This window comes from Phoca vitulina, unplaced genomic scaffold, assembly GCF_004348235.1.
Source record: "Phoca vitulina isolate PV1807 unplaced genomic scaffold, GSC_HSeal_1.0 scaffold2, whole genome shotgun sequence".
In the NCBI taxonomy this organism is placed as follows: domain Eukaryota; kingdom Metazoa; phylum Chordata; class Mammalia; order Carnivora; family Phocidae; genus Phoca; species Phoca vitulina.
Window position 1 is genome coordinate 75,311,876 of NW_022589705.1, and position 22,077 is coordinate 75,333,952.

The window sequence follows — 22,077 nt, forward strand, 5'->3', positions numbered from 1 at the left end:
AAGAAAGAAAGAAAGAAAGAAAGAAAGAAAGAAAGAAAGAAAGAAAGAAAGAAAGAAAGAAAGAAAGAAAGAAAGAAAAGAAAGAAAAAAGAAAGATGAAGCAAAAGTAGTAAAATGTTAACTGCTAGGGGACCTGAGTGAAAGGTCTATGAGAGCCCCTTGTACTCTTCTTACAACTTTTCTGTATATTTGAAATTGTTTCGAAATAAAATTTACCAAAAGAAAAGAAAATATAGTAAGAATAGCTCACTGCCCCATTCCTCATGCCTTACTCTGCTTTACTTTTCTGCATGGCCCTTATCAACACTGGCTAGAGCGTGTGCTTTACCGAATTTCGACAACACCATATGAGGTAGGTACTCTTATTATTCTTTGCCTTTATCACCCTCTCTGCTTGCAATGCCCTCTTCCTTGGGTCTCTGCAGGTCACTCCCTCACCTCCTTCTGGCCTCCACTCAGGTGTCACCTGTGAGAGCAGCAATATTAATTTCTTCCTTCACTAGACTGCAAACCCCATGAGAGCAGGAATTTTTGTTTTGTTACTGGTCTTCATCTCCTTCCACTAGAGTGGGCACATAGTAGATATTCAATAAATATGTGTTGAATGGAACACCTCTATTTTAAAGAAGAGACTTAGAAAAGATCATAGGTGTTGAATTCTGTCTTTGAATTCAGGCAAAGTGATTCTAGAATTACTATTAACTACTCTGCTTTACTGGCTCCATTGTTCTTGGAAGCCCCCTAGCCTCTGTGTACTCCCCTACTCTTGGGTCTGAGCTGGACCTTGTAACTCACTTCTAAAGAACAAAATATGGCTAAAGTGATGGGATGCCACTTCCACGGTCAAGTTCGTTGCAAAAAGTTTGCGACTTCCATCTTGCTGGCACTTGGTCTTGCTTTCTTGCTTGTTTGCGGCCATGTTGTTAGGTGATCTATAGAGAGGCCCATGTGGCAAAAAACCAAAGAAGGGCCTCTAACCAATAGCCAGTCTTGCCAACCAATGCATGAGTATTCACTTTGGAAGTGGATCCCCCTCCCCAGTTAAGCCTTCTGATGGCACGGTGGTCCCAGCCGACAGTTGAACTGCAGCCTGTCAGACGCTGCAGCAGAGGACCACCTGAGGCACACCCAAGTTCCTGACCCACAGAAACTATGAGTCATTAAGTGTTGTTTTTAAGCCACTACATTTTGGAGTAGAAAATTAACACTACAGCCTTCCGTATCTCCACAGCTATGTTCTACTATTGCAGAAGCATGTTGTGTGATACTTATCTGTATTTTCTACCCTCCCAGCATGCACCCTATAAGCTCTTTGTGCACATGGACTGTGGCTAGTTTATAATTTTATCTATGCTTTGTAGCACATTGCCTGTTTCATACTTGGCGCTCAATAAATGATTGTCAAAAATTATTGAGAAGTCCCTCATTAAAAATAAATTGCAGTTGGGTTTATACAACAACCTATGAATTTGGTCAGATCTAAGGACCCTCACAATGCTCTTGAGTTTTCAAAGCTCAAAAACACAGCCAAAACTGTGGGCATCCACCAGGTCTCTCCTCCCCTTCCTCTACAAGAGGCCCCATCTGGGTGGCCAGCTGGTCCCCTAGATGGTGTCTCTCTCACCTTCTTTAGCACCATAATTCCCAAAACTGGTGTTTGTAATACTAAACCACATGAGAGGACAAAGTGACCTGCCCATCCACCTATTCTGATTAATATACTTTTAAACCTCTCAAGAAAAACCATTTCTCCTCCTTCCTTTACACCAAACAAAGATTTAGCCATAAAATTTTGGTTTAGAGTAATCGCATCCTGAATCAATGGCTTCTGTTCTGAGTTAAAAAAAAAAAAAAAAGGAGCCCTCTAACATGTTCATTTTAATTTTAAAAGTGCTATTTTAAATGGTAGGGAGCCTTTTAATTCTCTACTCTGGATTATAAAAAAATAATAGATAGGCAGAAATGTGTTATTAAAGCTATTTTTCTTGGCGTTCTGGTACTTTACTAAACTGCTGAAGCTAAGCCTTGAGACTTTATGATGCAGCAAGAAGACAACTTGTCTGTTGATTAATAGTTTCTGATCATCCCCCACCCCACCCCACCCCCGCCTCCTGGGGTGATCCCTGAAGGACAACGACTGATTTCCAAGGAGTGGAGATTTGGAGAAACGTTGTGCAAAAATGTCTTGTTCAAGGAAGTTTAATCTCTAGGAACACCCATATACCCTTCTCTAGGACTCAGGGTGCTAGGGAGCTGGTTGAGATGAGTCCCAGAAGGTAAGTCTTACGGTGGCCACTCACTTATCTGAACACTTCAGAGCATGTCATCAATGTCAAGATCACAGGGCAACATCTGAGTCTGCTCGGGCTGCCGTGACAAAATACCAGAGACTAGGTGGCTTAAATGACAGATCTTTATTTCTCACAGTTCTGGAGGCTGGGAAGCCTAAGGTCAAGGTGCCAGCAAGGTGGGTTTCATTCTGAGGCCTCTTCTTTTGAGTGTTTGGCAGCTACAGTCTTGCTGTGGGCTCATACGACCCCTTCTTTTTTTTTTTTTTAAGATTTTATTTATTTATTTGAGAGAGAGAATGAGATAGAGAGAGCATGAGAGGGGGTAGGGTCAGAGGGAGAAGCAGACTCCCTGCTGAGCAGGGAGCCCGATGTGGGACTCGATCCCGGGACTCCAGGATCATGACCTGAGCCGAAGGCAGTCACTTAACCAACTGAGCCACCCAGGCACCCCATACGACCCCTTCTTTGTGTGCATGTGGAGAAAGAGAGCAAGCTCTCTGGTGTCTCTTCAAGCATAGGCTCTAATCCCATCATAAGGGCCTCACCCTCATGACCTCACCTAATTATCTCCCAAAGACTTTATTTCTAAATAGCATCACATTGGGGGTTGGGGCTTCAACATATGAATTTGTGGGGGACACAAACATTCAGTCCATAACAGGAGATGTTCAGTTATTAAGTCTTCATTACTTGGCTTCAAACCCACTCCTAAAGATCCTGAAGTTCTGCGAACCACTTTTCTGCTTTGCCTGCTGGCTCTCTGTTAGGCTCTTTTGAGAAGGGGTACTAGAGGAAGCCCCAAGGCTGGAGGAGATAGAAGGGCCTGTTCATTCTTATTTGGCTCCTATTCTGGTCAGCATCACCCAGCAATGCCAATGTTTTCCATTAGCAACCATGTACCTAGGTTGCCATTTTCCCAACACTTGTAGAACCAGACTCATTGTGCCTTCTTAGAACACCAACACCGGTAGGCTGATACCTCCTCCTGTGAGGTCAGCATTTCTACCTCAAGGACCTCTTCCTCTGAACCCAGACACCAGCACTAGCCAAACAGTCCCTGCTCCCCAGATCCACATGTCTGAGTTTCAACTCCTCAGGGATCCTCCTCTGGGCTTCCAAGTTTTAATAATTCCACCTTCTTCTCTTTGGATGTTACCTGCTTTCTGCAGTTGCCACTTCTGTGTTAACCTACAATCCTTTTTTTCTCCTTTTTTAGTTTTTCAATAGAGAGTTAATAATTATTTACTTATATTAAATTCTATTAGAATAACTGAAGTGGCTCTGTCTCCTGTCTGGGCTGGGCCCTGACTGATAGTGGGGAGTTGGCCTCATTCATTTGATAAAAAGATGCAAGCCCCTAAACTGTAGATTGACTACTTTTGCATTCTCTAGGCCTGCTGCTCTCCTTGTAAAGTGGAGTAACTGGTGAATACGTTTCATGTATGAGACTGACCTCACTGAGTCAATTTTCTCCTTCTCCTTTTGGGAACTGCTAGGTTGTATGATTGTGACAAGGAAAACCTTCCTTGTTGGAAAATTTTTTCTTTATAGTCAGCTAGCTCTTTGATGGCAGAGAATATGATTGTCCAGCTATGTAACTCAGCACCTGGTTCAATGCCCAATGTACTAGGGAAGTAGTAAACTCTTACTAAGTGATGAATGAATAAATGGATGGATGGATGGATGGATGGATGGATGAGGAATAGATGGGTGGGTGGATGGATGGAAAGATCACATTACCTGATCTCAAAAACATTTAATAGTAGAACAAAAAAAGCCCTCTTGAAAAAATGGTGTTACTTCATTTTTGAGTATGTGAATTAGGATTAGGTTTGGCTATGTGAGAAAGCTAAATAACAGTGGCTTTTAAAAGGTGTTCACTTTCCTCTCACATAAGCAAAGTCTGGGGACAGACACTCCAGCTGGCCTGGCACCTCCACTATTAAAGGTTCTCTCTTTCCATCTTCTTGTTCTACCTACCAACTTCATACTGTAGCTTTGACCTCCAGGAATCACACAAAACACTTTGCCTACATCTCCTCTGGCTAGAACTAAGTCACATATTCTGGGTGGCCATGTGCCAATCTGAAAAATGATGTTCTATTACTAAGGAAGAAGGGGGAAATGTGTGGTTGGTGCCAAATGGAAATCCTGTCATACAGAGGAACGAATAACATAAAGCTGAGGGAGCCTTGGAGAACCTGAACTCCTGGAGGAGGAGTTTCAAGGCTGAGACTTCATTTGGGGATTTACCTCCACATTTCTAGATAATTATGGGAATTCCACTCTCTGGAATCATCCATTTTAGATATTACATAATGACTTCCTCTTATGGTAAGTGAGGATTTTAGCTTTATTCACACCTCTCTTTTCACCTCCATCCTTCCACTACAGTTATAACACAATTTTTGGTAAAGTCTATAATTGAGCTTTTTATTATTATGACCACGTAAATATTGTCTGCTGCCAAGTTAACAATTGTTTCATTTTTCACTTGAATTTACAGCTAAGTCTTCCCACTCCTGCCAACGTCTATAAAACAACTCTCAGTACAATGTTCTACACGGTCAACTCTGTCAGGATAATCTGGCGTTTTCTTTTTCTCCAGCCCCTCAGGCCCCTCGTGGACATACCTCCTCTCTTAGGTCTCTAGCTTCCTGTTGCTGTCTGGACGGGTGGTGGTGGTTTGCCAGGCTCTGCCACATGGTTCTGAGCTGAGACTTTCTTCTCTCACCACCTCGGATGCCTCCTTAGCCTCCCTTCTGCTCATGTTCCATTGGCTACCTGCTTCCCGGATTCTGCGTCCTCTTTTTCGGCTTACCCACCTGTCTTAGTGGAGCACATCCTCTCTTAATTTGTTGACAAGCGTGCAAAGAGGTAACATTTTTGAGACTTTGCATGTCTAAAAACACCTCCTTTCTACTTGTACAGATAAAAATTGAGTTTTAAAATTCTAGGTCAAAAATCATTTCCAATCAAAGTGATGACAGCTTTATCCTGGGATCTTCTAGATTCACCATGTTACTGTTGAGAAACCCGATGCCGTTCTGATTCTTGCACATTTGTATGTGAGTGGGCTTTTCTGAAATTATTAGAATCCTGCCTTTATTCCTGATATTCTGAAATTTTACAGTGATATGCTTTGGGACAGTTCTTTTTAATTCATTTTGCTCAGCACCAGTCTGGACCAATATATCCGGGAAATTTTCTTGTGTTTTTCTGTTAGTACCACCCTCCCCTCTATCTTCGCTATTCTGCCTAGAGCTCTTGTTAGGCAGATATCTGGTGTCCTGGACTGATCCTCTCATTTTCCCATGTTTTATCTCCTATAATCCATCCCTGTGTCTTTTTTTAGTTTTCTTTTCCATGAGATCTCTCTGATGTTAGCTTCCAACTCTCTTCACTAAAAAACATCAACTATCACTGTTTTAATTTGAAAAGCACTTTCTTGTTCTGATTTTTAAAAATAAGTATATGGCATATTGTCTTATTTTTTTTAAATGTACTATCTTATCTCCCTGAGAATATTATGGTCTGTCTCTCTTTTTTTGGTTTCTTTTTACCTTCGTTTTGATCCATTTCTTTCTTGTTGAAGACTGTCCATTCCTATTAAGACTCGGGTCTTTAAAAGTTGATTGGGAGCTCTTTCTGATGGGCGTAATCATAGGATAATTTTTGTTGGTACCTTCAAGTGCCTTTGCGGTAGTTCAGTTTCTCCAGAGGACCCTCCAAACTCCTACCTCTTGGCTAAGACCTAGCTGTTGGCATTAGATGTGTATTTGTATTTCACTTAATCCCCATTTTCAGTCTGGACTCTCAGCTCCACAATCCTTATGCATTGTCTCCAAGGTTTCCCAGAGAAAATGCCTCCCATCTTCTATAGAACTGTCCATGACCCCTCGCTTTGTGGGGCTGGGATAGAAGCTACCTCCTACATCACCTCCTCACTTTCATCCCTCTCCAGCCCCACCTTCCATGATGTCCAGCACCCAGCACCTCCTGAGACCTTCAGGACTCTGCAGGAGAAAATTATTTGTTTTTTGTCTCCTTCAGCGGGCATCTCAGCACAATCTCCCCCTGCTCCACTGAGGCGTTTACCATTCCCCTATCCCATTTCTGACTTTGTACATAGTGGATGGGATTGCTGGCTTCTCCTAGTTTCACTGAGAATGGAGTTTGTATAAGTTTTCTTGCTCTCTTTCCTATTTGGGGAGCAATTTCAAGAGAAGAGGGACAGAAACATCTTCACTCCACCATTGTAAAACCACAAGTCTGCATTAAGTAGACATTACATCTATATTAAGTCTACATTATCTTTTAATCCCCACAACTATCAACATTGCCATTAATAAAGCTGAGGTTTAGAGAGATTAAGTTCTCTGCCCAAGGTCAACATTTGGAAAGTGACTTAGAACCAGGTCTGGCCAAGGGCAAATCAGTGCTTTTTCTCTTACTCTCTCCTGCCTCCAAACAGCCTGAGATCAAGAGAGGGTAGTAAACTATGGTCCAGCCTGGGGTTAATACCTGGAGAGACCACAGGAGGAAGCCCTTCAGGAACAAAAAGGGCTCCTGAATTTGTCAGAACTCCTAGGTGACTAATGTCTCTCAGAGTCCATGGGGAATCTAGACTGTTGGCCAAGGAAATCAATAAAAAAATAAGACATACTAGAAATAGGGTCCAGCTTTGGTGGCAGGGGCTGAAGAACTTGGGGAGAATCCCAGACTCAGACCATGGAGAAAGGGAGAGGGCTTAAGTCCTAAGAGAACTTAGAAGAGAAATTAATTTCCAGGTTCCCAGAAGGAAAGTCCAGTGAGGCCAATGGTATCACACTGTGAGGGCAGGAGAAATGCTCTTGTGGGCACAGGGCTAAGCCCGTCCTGAGACATCAGTAATTTCCAGACCCCAGCCTGTCATTGCTATCAGGATTGGACTCAGCCAGGATGGGGTTGAGCTTTCAGATAGCTAATAGGATTGGTAATAGAACAACTTAGAACTGATAGTGTTGGTCTGTCTTTTATTTGCATAGCTCATTTTTTTGACCCAAGAGTAGGTCCTTACATTAACTTGCTGTTTAATTTCACCTTGTTAGAGTCTGTCAAAGGATGGCACACAGGTTTCATTTCACAGACCATCCCTGATCAGTGATGGCTGCCTGGACCACCATGGGGAGAACGATTCTATGGCTTTGTACAGGCTCAGGGGAACCGCTGCTTATTGATGCCTGCCATGGGTGTAAGAGAGTTTAGTACGTGTGCTATTACCGATTGAGGCCATCTCCTCTCCCCAGATTTGTGTCCTCCACGCATGTGGTCAGGATGCTCTCAACAGCTTTGTTCAAGTCGCTGAGATAGATCCAAGGGCAGTGCCATCATGTACAGTTTTGAGATTGGCCTGGAGCTTGGCATTGATATACAATCTCTGGATATAGTCCACCACATTTAGGATTGTTTTTGGAATTGATTTCCAGGTCACATTTTCCCATCTTGTGTCCAAGAGAGATTTTTTTTTCCCCTATAAAACAGCTCCCTGAGGAGGGTGCTTTACTTTTACGTCCGCTCCTGAGATGCAGGAACTAGGATGTTGAGAAGTGAGTGGGTCACAGAAGAGAAGAGGTAAGTCCTTACGTTTATGACCCTTGGGGTCCCATATTTAGACAGCAGCGCTTTGAGGACTCCAGCCTGTGGTCTCTTGTCATGTCCTGGGTTAATGCTGTGTCTGGTCATTGGGGGAAATAAGCAGTGAAGATGACACAGAGCATGATAAAAATAAGCAGGCACACTCCATTTCAAGCAGCTCACACTTTTATCATAAAATACAAACTTTCTATAATAAGTGTCTTATTTCTATTTTACCAACAACAACAAAAACAAAAATTACTCATGTATCAGCTAAATACAGGTGCATATGTGGTTGAGCAGGTGAGTATGAATATGAGGGAGGTGCGTGTGCAGTGAACAGTGTGTGGTGTGTGTGAGAGGGGCTGTGTGTGTGAGAGAGTTGGTCAATAGATGAGTCTGGTCTTGCTGTTTTCTGCCTGTGACCTGGTCGGAACCTTGGCTTTCCAAACCTTAGGCCACGCTATTACAGAATCCAGAGTTCCAGAGCCCTTAGCCCTGACCCAAGGGCTAAGGCAGGAGGAGGGAGGAGAAAAGATCATCTAAAAATTTATGCCATTCCCACTGGAGGAAAAATATGGGCTGTTCATCACGGGCCCGCCAGCCGTCGAGCCAAACCTGGAAGAGAAAGAAGATGGACATTGTGATGGAACTCCTGATGTTAGCAGAGATATTAGGAAAAGTACTGTGTTAATTTTGTGGCTGTCAAGGACTAGAAAGATCATGACAGGCTTGGAGGCTACATGCTTTAGCATAATAAAAAAGCTTCAGCTCTGGAAAAATAAAATATTAAAATGATACAATTGGAGGACAATAAAGAGCTTCTTCTGCCACTTCCTTAGGACAAGGAGCCCTTGGCAGCCTGTAGGGAGGCTGCCTCTATGGGCCCAGTGCCCTCTCCTTCTCCAGGACCACACCGCAGGGAGCCTCTCTGGATCTGAGCACCTTACCTGTGGGCCTAAAGCCATTCTACCTGCCTGAGAGGACCAGGTGTGTCCTTCAGGAATTCCACAACATTACGGAACTCAAGCCCATGTCCCAGTGTGAAATCCCAGAGTCTAGACAATCCCAGGGCTCCCTCTCCCCTTATCAGCACCAAGCTAAGTCAGGCTCGCCCTTTCAACACCAGTTCAAGGAATAAGTGTTGAGACATCACTGCATGCCTGGAACTTTGCTTAGATCCTCAAGGAAGGAAGGGCTGAGAGCATTTGAACCTCACCTTCCAATCGTAGAAATACGCACACTTCTGCTTTTTCCCCCGGCACCACTGCCATGCATCCTTCAAAAGAGAGTTCAAAAGCCATCTCCTCTGTGACCTCTTCCCTGACCTCTCCAGATGGAATCATTTACTCACACTTCTGGGATCCTATAGCAATTTCTTCACCCATCTGCTAGGATGCTTTGAATGAATGGGAACGGAGCTCAGTACAAATCGCAGCAGAGCAAATGGCTAGATTTAGTCTAATCCAGGGATTCTCGGTCCCTTTTCAGCTGGGCAGATGCATATTACAGAAGATGTTCACGTTCACCACACCCTCCCGTGAATTAATGAAACACAAAAAGGGAGGGGGAGGGAAGAAGCGATGGGAACAAACCACCGCATTAATTTGTAATGCCTCAGCTGGTGTCGTATCTCTCGCTCGCTCTAAGTGTCATGGGTAAGCTAAGCTTTGGGTTGGTTTGATTCCCTTTCTCATTATATAAATTCCAGGAGAGCAGGGACATTATCTGGACTGTTTGCCATTTTATGCCCAGAGCCCAGCCCAGGACCTGGCACAAGGGAGGTGCCTCATAAATAAGAATGCTGGCTGTAATCCCACCTCTTCTTCCCTCTTTCGAAACTCGTACTGGAAAAGAACTGATTAAAAGTCATGTTATTACAGGGATACCCTGGATTCCGCTCTGATTTACAAAATAAAAACCGGAACACGTTACTTCAGCATTTAATAATTCTTGGTAACAAATGACTCAGGACACACTTCATATCTGATTGCCACGCCCCACGCATCTAGGCCATTCAGGTTGGGAACTTCTGATGGGTTCACCTGCCAAGGGCATGGTCTGGACAGGATGTCCACTAGAAGGCCAGGAGGAGAGGCAACTCCATGGACTAGAGTTATCAAGGAGTGCTTCCTGGAGGAAGAGGAAAAGCTTGAACTCGCTTGAGCATGGTGAAATATCCCGGTTTGCCTGCAACAGCTTCTACACTGGCATTTCCAATGTGATTATTATTGGTGCTCCTTTCAAGTCTCAAGCTTGTTATTGTTTGGAAGATAAATTGCATGATTATCCTGCCCCATGAATGTATGTAATTGATTGGCAGAGGGAGGGGAGAGCTTGGCTCCTACCTCTCCCTCTTCATATAGCTGAGTCTCTTGGTTTGCTTCTTTGCTCCTGACCCTGCTTGTCTCCCCAGCTACACCCTCCCCCAATGCCCTTGCATGATTCCTGCCCAGTGCAGCCTCTTCTAGACCTGCTTCGCCCACATCACTGGGAACCCCGGACACCACTGCTTACTCCATACTCACTGCGTCCCAGCCAGCAGGGCCTACGTCGTTCTGTGATCTCTCCCTCTCCCCCAGGCAACACTTCCTCCCCTGGCCTCCTGTACTCCACACTCACCTATTTCTTCTCTCACCCCACTAACACTCCCTCTTAGATCCTCTGCTGGGTCCTCCACATCTCCCCAAGCTCCCTATATGTAGGAGGCCCAGGGCTCAGACCTTGGGCCTCATCTCTTCTCCATGCACACATACTCCCTGGGCAATCTCATCCCATCCCGTGCCTTTAAATATCATCTATATGCTAATGACTCCCAAATTTATATCGCCAGCCCCAGCCTCTCCTCTGAGTCCCAGACTCACATATCCACCTGCCTGTCAACAGCCCCGCTCATATGTTTAACAGGCATCTCAAACTTTGCATATCCAAAACCAAACTCCATCAACAGACCCTTCACTAGTCATCTTGACCTTAGTATTTTGTTTAATTTTTTTAATTTTAAAGATTTTATTTATTTATTTGAGAGAGCGAGCAAGAGAGTGAGCGAGAGAGAGCACGAGTGGGGGGAAGGGCGGAGGGAGAAGCAGACTCCCCGCTGAGCAGGGAGCCCGATGGATGCGGGGCTCAATCCCTGGACTCCAGGATCATGACCTGAGCCGAAGGCAGCCGCCTAACCAACTGAGCCACCCAGGCGCCCTTGACCTTAGTATTTTGGCATTGCCACTTGTTCAAATAAAAAATCAGAGAATCATGCTTGACTTCTCTCCCTTTCCACATCCTGCCATCATCAAGTCCTGTCAATTCGATCAAGAAAATACTCCAGATTTTTTCACTTATCTCCTTCCCACAGTCTCTGCCCTAGTCTACACCGCCAGCATCTTTATTTATTTATTTATTTGTTTGTTTGTTTTAGAGAGAAAGAGAGCAGGGGGGAGGAGCAGAAGGGGAGGGGCAGAGGGGGAGGGAGAGGGACAAGCAGGCTCTGCACCAAACAGGGAGCCCAACGCAGGGCTCAATGAGGGGCTCAATCCCAAGACCCTGCGATCAGGACCTGAGACCTGAGCTGAAATCAGGAGTCAGATGCTCAGCTGACTGCGCGCCCCAGGCGCCCCCCACCAGCACCTCTTGCTCCAACAGCTGTCAGGGCTCCTATCCTGCGTCCCTGCATGAGCCCTGTGGTCCAGGCTCCGTACATTGGCCAAAGCCACCTCCTTTAGCCAGAGAAGTAGAACATGTCCTCAGCAGTGTAAGAGCTTTAATAGCTTCCCACTGCTCTTAAAAGAAAACTCCTCACCATGCCCACCAGGCCCTATCTAGTTCGGCCCTGCTTCGTCTCTGATTTCAATTCCACTCATTCCCTCTCCTACTCACTGTGCTCCAGCCACATTCCCCCCCTCGGGGGCCGCTGCCCAGAGTGCTCCTCGCCCGTGTCTATTCTCTCATTTCACTCAGATCTCGGCTCAAGAGACATCCCTTCATTCTCTCGCTCCTTACCCCCTGCACCTGACATGTGTGCTGCTTGTTTATTTCTTCCCCTGGAATGAGAGAAGGAAATTCTTTTCCTTGTTCCTTCCCTCCAGGAAACGCTGCCTAGAACAAATCATCCTTTAGGGGGACATGGGCCTGCACCCCGCCCCCTTGCCTCACTTTTCTGACCTCACTCTCAGGCCACCAGGCCACCTGCTGACCACTCCTCCCCCATGTCACTGTCCTCCTGTGCCCACCGTGTCTCTGGCAGGGCCCAGGCTCTCTCCCACTTCCCAGACAGCTCCTTCCTCAGCCTCTTGCTCACGCTTTTCCCCTCCCTGCCCCTCTGCAGACAGCCAGAGACCAGGCGTGCACCCTCCGCTCTTGGGCTCCCAATCGGTGCTTTGCACCTGCTGACTGATGAGACCTTGCAGCCACACTCCCTCCCCAGCACAGCCAGTTCTGGCTCCTGCAGTCTGGCCTCCCTTGGGCCCAGCGTCATGGTACGGAATGGGAAGTTGTTGGGTGTAGGTCGTCTGTCTTGATTCCGCTGCTGTCTTGTATAGTCTCACCCCCAAGGGAGGTGAGACCCTCCGCTCCAGACCCTACAGTCACTTCCAGGCTGCACCCTGTCTCGCGTCCTACTTCCGCCCCTCCAGCCCATCCATGCACTCCAGTGTGCACAGATCTGCATTGGGTCCCAGGCCTACCAGTCAGAGCCTTTAATATCCAAGCCCAACCTCCCTTTCTAATCCTATTTTCCACCTTTTTCAGGGATAAATTGAAAACTTCAAGCAGACACCTTTGTTCCCCAGGCCTTAAGCCTGCCACACACTTCCCCTCTAGGGCTGGACCCTCCTCCAACTGTGCTCCCTGGAACCTCCCCACCCTGCAGGCCACCCTCTGTCCTTGGGCCACTTGGATGGTCCTCACTTTCTGCCAGCACGAGGTTGCGCCCACATCTCATCCACTCTCAGCCTCTGAAGGGAGGAACCGTGTCCTAGTCATCTGTGGGTCCCCCGCAGACTACATTCATATTAACCACATGATTTAACACAGCTTTCCAGGGTGGGTTGGATGAAATGCACCCTGATATGCTGTACAAGAAAAGGGAAGAAAAGAGGGGGAAGGAGGAAAGGAGGAAGGAAGGGGAGAAGGAAGGAAAGGAAAAGAGAAAAAAGGAAAGAAAAGGGGTTGTGGATTTCATGTTCAAGTAACACTATCGACCACCCCCGTGAACGTTTTCTATGCACCTTAAGAAATTAAATGATCTGAGAATTCCAACAGTTAAGAAACCTGTTTATCTTTGTTTCTCACAGCTTTTCCTGAACAGATCCGACTCTGGAAACCTCTTTCTAACATGTAATCCTTTTACAAGGCATTCAGGCGAAACACTGACGGAAAGGATGAGAGTTTGGGGACACCCACGTGACGTCACACTGAAGGTCAGTGGCGGGGGGCTGGACAGGAAGGGAATCCATGTCAGGCTGGGGAATTTGTCCCTCATCTTATCAGCTGAGTTTCTCCAGCTGGGGCACACGTTCCCCCGGGGTGTATGGAGACTCAGATCGTCAGGAGGGACGCGGCGCCGCCTGCCTCTCGGAGCAGGAATATGAGCTGAAGGTTGGGTGGGTGGGAATGAGCGGCCGTGTGTTGTTCTTTCGAGACAATGAACATTAATTTATGGTGGACCAGCATGTGAAACTTGTGTGGAATTTTCAGCTAAAATGTTGAGTTTGTGTTGGCTGCTTGCTGCGAAGTCCCTGTCCTCTGCTGTTTGGGGCCCTTTGGTGGAAAAGCGTGAGCAGCCATGATAAGCCGTGGAAGTCTCTTCCGCGGGGCCTGTTACAAAGTCAATGGGATGTTGGCGAGATTAGCCTGGGAAGGAGCTCAGGCTGCAGTAACTGGGGGGAGAGAGCTCTAAGAAGATTACCTGGCCGTGTCCTGTTGTAAACCAAGCAAACGGGTAAAGGCAGATGCGTCATGCTCCGCCACCTGCCACCTGCTAAAGACAGTGTACCTGTCGTCCACTGCCAACTGGGCAGCTACGTTTCTGCAGCCAGGCTGTGGGGACCCAGCCCCATCATGGGCCTACAACAGCGGCCCAGCAAACCCTGGACCAGCCTCACCTCCATACCAGGTCCATCCAGGACCCACATAGCCCCCCGACAGGCACAGGGCCCCTCCCTCCCTTCAGCCACGGAGCATATGTACCAAGAACATGCCAGCGAGGCTCTCCCAGCATGCCCCCTCCCCTCCCCAGCAGCTTTCTGGATACAGGGTGGACTTCCTGTGTGGGTTGAGGACTCACCCGTACGCCTGGGGGACCAGGTACTGTGACCCATCTCCTGCCATGGGGGAAGGGTCTCGGGGGTTGGTGGACAGCTTTGGAGGTGTCCTCTGAGGGTACGGATAGTTGGGCTGGACGAAGGGGATGTAGCTCAGCAGGGGAGTGTAGGAAGAGCGGAAAATCTGCTGTCCCATCTGCTGTGGATTGTACGGCGTCACCTGCAGGTCAGAGATAAGAGAGGGACTGGGTCCAGCAGAGCCCACTGCTTCCAAACCTTACAGTTCCTGGCTCTAAGCCCAACCCCAGCACCCCCCCTTAGGCCCTGTGCCCCTCAGTCACTGTGGGTGTAAAGACGGCACCATGTTGGGTTGGCAAAAGCCCAGGGCTCAGCTTCTGTATCTGACTGGCAAGATACTTAGTTTATCTGAGCCTCGGTTTCCTCATCTGTAGAATGGGCAAACACTCCCTTCACTGTATGGAGACTGAGTCAGTTGATAAAAGCAAAGAAACTGGTGCATAACAAATAGCAAATAAATTTTATTTCCATTCCCGGCCCTGCCTCCCTACTTCTTCCTCCGTCAATAACCATCCCAAAAGCCCTTGTTCATTTTTAAGTCTTTTACTACCTCAAAAAAAAAAAAAAAAAAGCTGTTGAGATTTATACATCCCTGGCTTCTACCTCAGGATCTCAATACACTCCAAGTCCAAGACAGCCCGGCTCAGTGGAAATGCCGGCCCGGTGACGGGGCTGTCCTGTGTCTGCACTGCCCGCTGGGGCAGCTCCCAGCCCCCCGTGGCTATTGCCGACCACTTGAACGGTGACTGCTGTGAATGAGGAACTGAATTGTATATTTGACTTAATTTTAATTGATTTAAATGTAAGAAGCCACATGGGGCTGCTAGTGGTTACAGTACTGTACAGTGTGAGTCTAGGAGAAAGGGCAGGAAAGGGCAAAGAGATTCAGCTCAGGGAAAATCAGGAACTCACTGGGGTTTTGGACACTACCCAGATTTGACTCCCGCTAAGAACCTGGGGTCCCGCTATCTGGCCCTTGACAGACCAAGGATCCCGTCTGTCTTATCTACTGATATCTTCTCAGCCCCAAGACAGAGCCTGGCACATAGTAGCTGCTCAATAAACATATGCTAAATGAATGAATGCAAGAAAGAAAGAGAGAGGAAGAGGAGAGAGGAAAAAAGAGGCCACTAATTGTCTTCTTGAATACCCAAACTGACGGGGAGCTCATTACATTTCAGGCACTGTATTCTACCACTGACAGCTCCAAATGTCAGAAAACCCTCTCTTGTATGGAGCTGACATCCATCCTCCTGGATGCTGATGGGAGTTTCCGTCAAAACTGGGGAAACGACCCCAAAACTGCTAGAACTCATACAGGAATTCAGTAAAGTGGCAGGATATAAAATCAATGCACAGAAGTCAGTGGCATTCCTATACACCAACAACAAGTCAGAAGAAAGAGAAATTAAGGAGTCAATCCCATTTACAATTGCACCCAAAACCATAAGATACCTAGGAATAAATCTAACCAAAGAGGCAAAGGATCTGTACTCAGAAAACTATAAAATACTCATGAAAGAAATTGAGGAAGACACAAAGAAATGGAAAAACGTTCCATGCTCATGGATTGGAAGAACAAATATTGTGAAGATGTCAATCCTACCTAGAGCAATCTACACATTCAATGCAATCCCCATCAAAATACCATCCACTTTCTTCAAAGAAATGGAACAAATAATCCTCAAATTTGTATGGAACCAGAAAAGACCCCGCATAGCCAGAAGAATGTTGAAAAAGAAAAGCAAAGCTGGCGGCATCACAATTCCGGACTTCCAGCTCTACTACAAAGCTGTCATCATCAAGACAGTATGGCACTGGCACAAAAACAGACACATAGATCAATGGAACAGAATAGAGAGCCCAGAAATGGACCCTCAACTCTATGGTCAACTAATCTTTGACAAAGCAGGAAAGAATGTCCAATGGAAAAAAGACAGTCTCTTCAACAAATGGTGTTGGGAAAATTGGACAGCCACATGCAAAAGAATGAAACTGGACCATTTCCTTACACCACACACAAAAATAGACTCCAAATGGTTGAAAGACCTCAATGTGAGACAGGAGTCCATCAAAATCCTAAAGGAGAACACAGGCAGCAACCTCTTCGACCTCAGCCGCAGCAACTTCTTCCTAGAAACATCGCCAAAGGCAAGGGAAGCAAGGGCAAAAATGAACTATTGGGACTTCATCAAGATAAAAAGCTTTTGCAAAGCAAAGGAAACAGTCAACAAAACCAAAAGACAACTGACAGAATGGGAGAAGATATTTGCAAATGACATATCAGATAAAGGGCTAGTATCCAAAATCTATAAAGAACTCATCAAACTCAACACCAAAAGAACAAAGAATCCAATCAAGAAATGGGCAGAAGACATGAACAGACATTTTTCCAAAGAAGACATCCAAACGGCCAACAGACACATGAAAAAGTGTTCAATATCGCTCGGCATCAGGGAAATCCAAATCAAAACCTCAATGAGATACCACCTCACACCAGTCAGAATGGCTAAAATTAACAAGTCAGGAAATGACAGATGTTGGCGGGGATGCGGAGAAAGGGGAACCCTCCTACACTGTTGGTGGGAATGCAAGCTGGTGCAGCCACTCTGGAAAACAGTATGGAGGTTCCTCAAAAAGTTGAAAATAGAGCTACCATACGATCCAGCAATTGCACTACTGGGTATTTACCCCAAAGATACAAAAGTAGGGACCCGAAAGGCTACGTGCACCCCGATGTTTATAGCAGCAATGTCCACAATAGCCAAACTGTGGAAAGAGCCAAGATGTCCATCGACAGATGAATGGATAAAGAAGATGTGGTATATATATACAATGGAATATTATGCAGCCATCAAAAGGAATGAGATCTTGCCATTTGCAACGACGTGGATGGAACTGGAGGGTATTATGCTGAGCGAAATAAGTCAAACAGAGAAAGACATGTATCATATGACCTCACTGATATGAGGAATTCTTAATCTCAGGAAACAAACTGAGGGTTACTGGAGTGGGGGGTGGGGTGGGAGGGATGGGGTGACTGGGTGATAGACACTGGGGAGGGTATGTGTTCTCGTAAGCGCTGTGAATTGTGCAAGACTGTTGAATCTCAGATCTGTACCTCTGAAACAAATAATGCAATATATGTTAAGAAAGAAAAAAAGAAGAAGAAGAATGTAGCAGGAGGGGAAGAATGAAGGGGGGGAAATCGGAGGGGGAGAAGAACCATGAGAGACAATGGACTCTGAAAAACAAACTGAGGGTTCTAGAGGGGAGGGGGTTGGGAGGATGGGTTAGCCTGGTGATGGGTATTGAGGAGGGCACGTTCTGCATGGAGCACTGGGTGTTATGCACAAACAATGAATCATGGAACACTATATCTAAAACTAATGATGTAATGTATGGGGATTAACATAACAATAAAAAATTTAAATAAAAAAAAAACTGGGGAAACGTCTGGGCTTCCTCTTTAAAAGCAAGAGTCTGGGGTCCGAGGCATGCAGGGATTCAGCACACTGACAGCCCTCTCTCACCCTGCATGTCCTTATCTAATTAAAAAAAAAATCACAAAAGCTAGGGCTTATTGAGAGCTTAGGGCAGGCCGGGCTCTTCCTATGGATTCTCTCATTTAAACTCCAAACAGCTTGTGAGGCAGGACCACTACTCTTCCCATTCTAGAGATGAGGAAATGAGGTTCAGAGAAGTTAACCTTGCACAGTAAGTGCTCCAAGTGTCTGAATTGCAGTCGGAACCCCCAAGGCCTGGTGCCTGTGCCCCTTTATGGCACCTCTACACCTGTTCCCTCGAGAAGCCCGAGCCCCTTCCTCTGGACCCTCCCCATGTCTCCTCCAGGGGAAAGGAAGGACCTGGTGATGCTGGACATGAGCCCCCAAACCCCATGATGATGAGCTAAAGGTCCAAAAGAGCCAAGAGCTCACAGAGAGAACCCAGGAAGGCATCTCCTTCCAGGACAGAGGCAGAAAGAGGAGAAAATCCCCCTGGTTTTCTTGGAGGTAGGGGGCCGGCAGAGGCCCGGACCTGAAAGGGGACTGACAGGAAAGAGGAGATGCAGGTCCTGGAGCTCATGCAAGCCTTCTTTACGGATGTGTCCCTAACTATGTGTAAATGATAAACACCATAAAACAGCTGTGTATGCTGCTCGGGAACCACCTCCAGGATATACTTTGCTGACAAAAGTAATGATAGATCAGTGTGCCCAGAAAGCCACATATGTATAAAATGTTTGTATAAATAGGTGCCACTGGAAAGAGACTGAACGAACCAGCAACAGCGACTGCCTCTGAGATTTTTTTATTTTGTACCATGTTCTATTACTTTTTCAGATACACACACATACATGAGGTGGTCTCAACATGCTGCCTCTGGGGCTAGATGGACGTATTGCTGTTTGTGGGGTGGGGGTGACTGGTGGAGATCCCATGAGCCAGACTCTCTCTCATCTCTATTCTTCTTGAGGATGCAGAGCCCCTACTGCTAGAAAAGCAGCTCTGGCCCATGTAATAAAGTAGCCTATACCTATGGGCTCTTCTCTACCCTCTGGAACATTCCAACATACTTCAGGTCAGAGGTACAGTTTGCTCCCTGGGGGTGGGGGACGGGGCAGAAAAGAGGCCAAGGAGTGTGAGTCTGAGTGTGGGGTCTGTCCATCTGTGTGTGAGCGGGGCAAGACCAGCCTGGGGACACAGTGCGGTGTCAGTCTCTCCCCTCACACCTCCATGTCTGCCCCAAGACTTTCAATATCTCTGGATACACATGTGCGTGCAGCTTAGCGGCATGCATATACCTACATCTTCCTTTGTATCTCTGTGAGTGCGTATCTGTCTCTGCTGCTTTATTTTGTGTGTAAGAGGCAGTAAGCCATGGTCATTGGCAGCATGGACTCTGAAGCTAGGCTGCCCAAGGTCAGACCCCAATTCTGCCATCGTGTAGTCTTCAAGCAGATACCCACTCCTGGCCTACCCATGGAAGTGGGGGTGCCAGATTTAGCACACGAACAAACAAAAAGACCTCCAGTTAGGTTTGAACTTCAGGTAAACAGCAAATCATTTTTTCATATAACTAGGGCCCATGCAATATTTGGGACTTCCTTATACCAAGACTTTATTCACCATCTACCTGAAGTCTAACTGGATGTCTTACATTTTAACTGACAAACTGACACGGAAGGAGATGACTCCCCAGCCCCACCGAAGCCGGGCAAAACCACGTAATTTTCCTTGGCCAGTGGAAGGCAGGTGCACACTGCCATGTGCTAACTCCAAGCTGAGGTTCTCAGAAGCAGTTGGCGTTTCTGCTCACCCTTCCCGCACTCCCATCATCCACCGCGGCAGGAGCAAAAGCTACTGCATCGTCAACATGGTCCCCAAAGGGAGACACATGAAGCAGGCTTGAACCCAATCCCAGACCAGCTCCACCAACCCATAGACTTGTGAAGGAAAACTCAGTATTGTTGAAAATCTCTGAGATATTGAAGCTGTCTGTTGCCACAGCAAAAGCTAACTGGTATGCTAACTTTAGGACCTTACGCACGTTATTGAATCTCTCTGTGCCTCAGTTTCTTCATCTCTAACCTATTCCACAGGGTGGCCATGAAGTTCATGCAGGTAAAGCCCTTAGAGAGGGACTGCGATGCAGCGAGGGCCATGGAGGTGTCAGCATTTAGCACCTGGGGACACGGGTTTCTTTCCACATGCATATTGGCCTTTGTGTCTGTTCTCTGGGGCCAAGGGCGGGCCAGAAAGTCTGGCCAGTGACCTGCTGGACCAGGACGAGGAAGCCGATGTCCTTCTGACCTGAAGGCCTTCGTGGAGCTGGGACCGAGGGGAGGAGGTTGTCTGCTCACCTGTCGGGAGTAACAGCCCAGCTGGGGGGGCAGGGCCTGCTGGTAGGGCATCCTGGCTGTGCGCTGTGGGTACAGGCCCTGCGAGGAGAAGGGACAGGCTCAGCACGGCGGGGCAAAGGGCTCCCTGCCAGAGAGCAGCAGCTGCTCCGCCCAGCTTCCCGCTCACAACGCCTGGATTGCCAGCCTGCCCGAGGCCGGCCCACCACGCTGCTGGCCAGACCCACCCGTTGCCTGGGCAGCCACCAGGCTGAGCAAGTGCAACTCACACTGCACAGGAAGCCCCTGCTGAGCAGGATTCATAGCCTTTCCAGGGAGCATTTCAGGTAAAACCTTGAGGGACCTGATTGCCTCTTGAATCCCAGATCTGCCCCCTTGGTGGCTGTGTGACCTTGGGAAAGTTGCTTCACTTCTCTGAGCCTCTTTTCCCTTGTCTATAAAATTATGTGTGTTCAAACCGCGAAGGTCGGTGAAGGTAGCCCAATTATCTTTGTTGCTATCTATACCCTTTTCTTAAGTGCCTTTCCCCAAACTCCATTCCTGCCCCAAGACCTGAGGTATCGATGTGCCTGTGTGTGTGTGTGTGTGTGTGTGTGCGTCTGCGTGTGTTGGTTCGCATCCATGTTTATTTAAGCACATTAACACGTGTGCTTCCATTTGCGTCCCCAGCTGTGTGTTTCGGGGAATTCGTTTGGGCCTCTGCTGCCGCGTGTCTATGTGCCCACACACACACCTGTGTCTGCACCTTATGACGAGGACTGGCAGGAAGATAAACGAGTTAGTGCGTCTAAAGGGCCTAGAACCGAGCCCAGCACGTAGTAAGGATTCTGCGGATGTTAGCTATTTGCAGCATCTCACCGCTCCCCCACCTTGAAGAGGTGGTCAGGCAGTTCACCCAAATGGGAAGTAGAACCTTGATTCAGAACTCTGTCTGGGGCGGCCTCGGGCGCCCATGTGTACACACACACGCACACGCACACACACGCACACACAACCAGCTTCTGGGGCTGGGGTCCGATCATAGCCCCTCTGGGCTCAGACTGCCTCTACCTGCCAATTCAGAGTTATCTCCTAAGACACAGCTCAAAGCACCCCTCAGGCCAGTATGTCTTTCCAGAAGATTCCAAACCCCGAGATGGTGCCCCCATTCTGGACTCAGCCTGTGCCAGTGATCAAAGTGTTGATGGCTGCCACTGTGCCCTTGATGACTTCCTCAGCGCCCATGGGCTCCTCATCAAAGGCTGCGGAGTCCGTGATATGGGGCCTCACCTACCATGTCCCCAAGTGTACGCATCCTCTAGAACCTCCCCTGGCTCTCTGCTCCCGGGCGACTGACAGAGACCGCGGTCAGGCCGCTCCCACTTCCACCAGCCCCTTCACCTGCAACCGGAGCAGCTGCTCCCCTTTTCTCCAAGCCCTGCAGCCCTGGGGCAACCCCACTCACCGCCATGACCACGGCCTGGTCTCTGCGCCCCCCGCCATGGCCTGAACCTGAACAGAGCAGTCAGACAGACGGGGCCCCCCTGGCTGGCCCAGCGCATGGCGAGCTCCGAGGCCAGGTTCTGCGTGCCCCTCTCCCTCCCCATCAGCCTGGGCTCTGCGGTGCACGGCCAGCTCCCCCAGGCCACCATCCTCCCCACGCCTGGGCTGGGCTGCCCCTGGGGCCTGTGGAAGACAAACAGCCGCCTGTCCCTGCTCCATCCTGGACAGATTTTCAGGAGACAGTACCACTCGCCGACTTTGAGGACATTCCTAGTTGTTCAAATTGCAATTCTGCAATTCTGTAAAATCACAAACAAAGGTAAATAAACATCCATTCTTTTTTGCTTGAGGTCACGGCCCCTTTCTACCTTCCCTCCTTAACTGGGAACAGAGTTCCTTTACGCCAAGCAGCCCAGGAGCCTCCAGATCTCCTGGGTGCTGCAGACTTAGTTTTCCATGGCTCTGCATCACTCCACAGTGGAGCTCTGAGTAA

The 22,077-nt window shown here is 47.6% G+C and overlaps 1 protein-coding gene across 1 annotated transcript in view; it reads right to left on the reverse strand.

Annotated features, from left to right (window-relative positions):
* Positions 1-8,449: 8,449 nt before the first annotated feature.
* Positions 8,450-22,077, reverse strand: part of CUNH1orf94 (chromosome unknown C1orf94 homolog) — a 42,038-nt gene continuing 28,410 nt past the window's right edge. Inside the window, exons 5-7 of the mRNA XM_032417588.1 lie at positions 20,106-20,183; positions 14,188-14,384; positions 8,450-8,525 (exon numbers count right to left, since the gene is read on the reverse strand). Of these exons, the coding sequence (XP_032273479.1) occupies positions 8,450-8,525; positions 14,188-14,384; positions 20,106-20,183 (351 nt within the window). The remainder of the gene's footprint in view (positions 8,526-14,187; positions 14,385-20,105; positions 20,184-22,077) is intronic.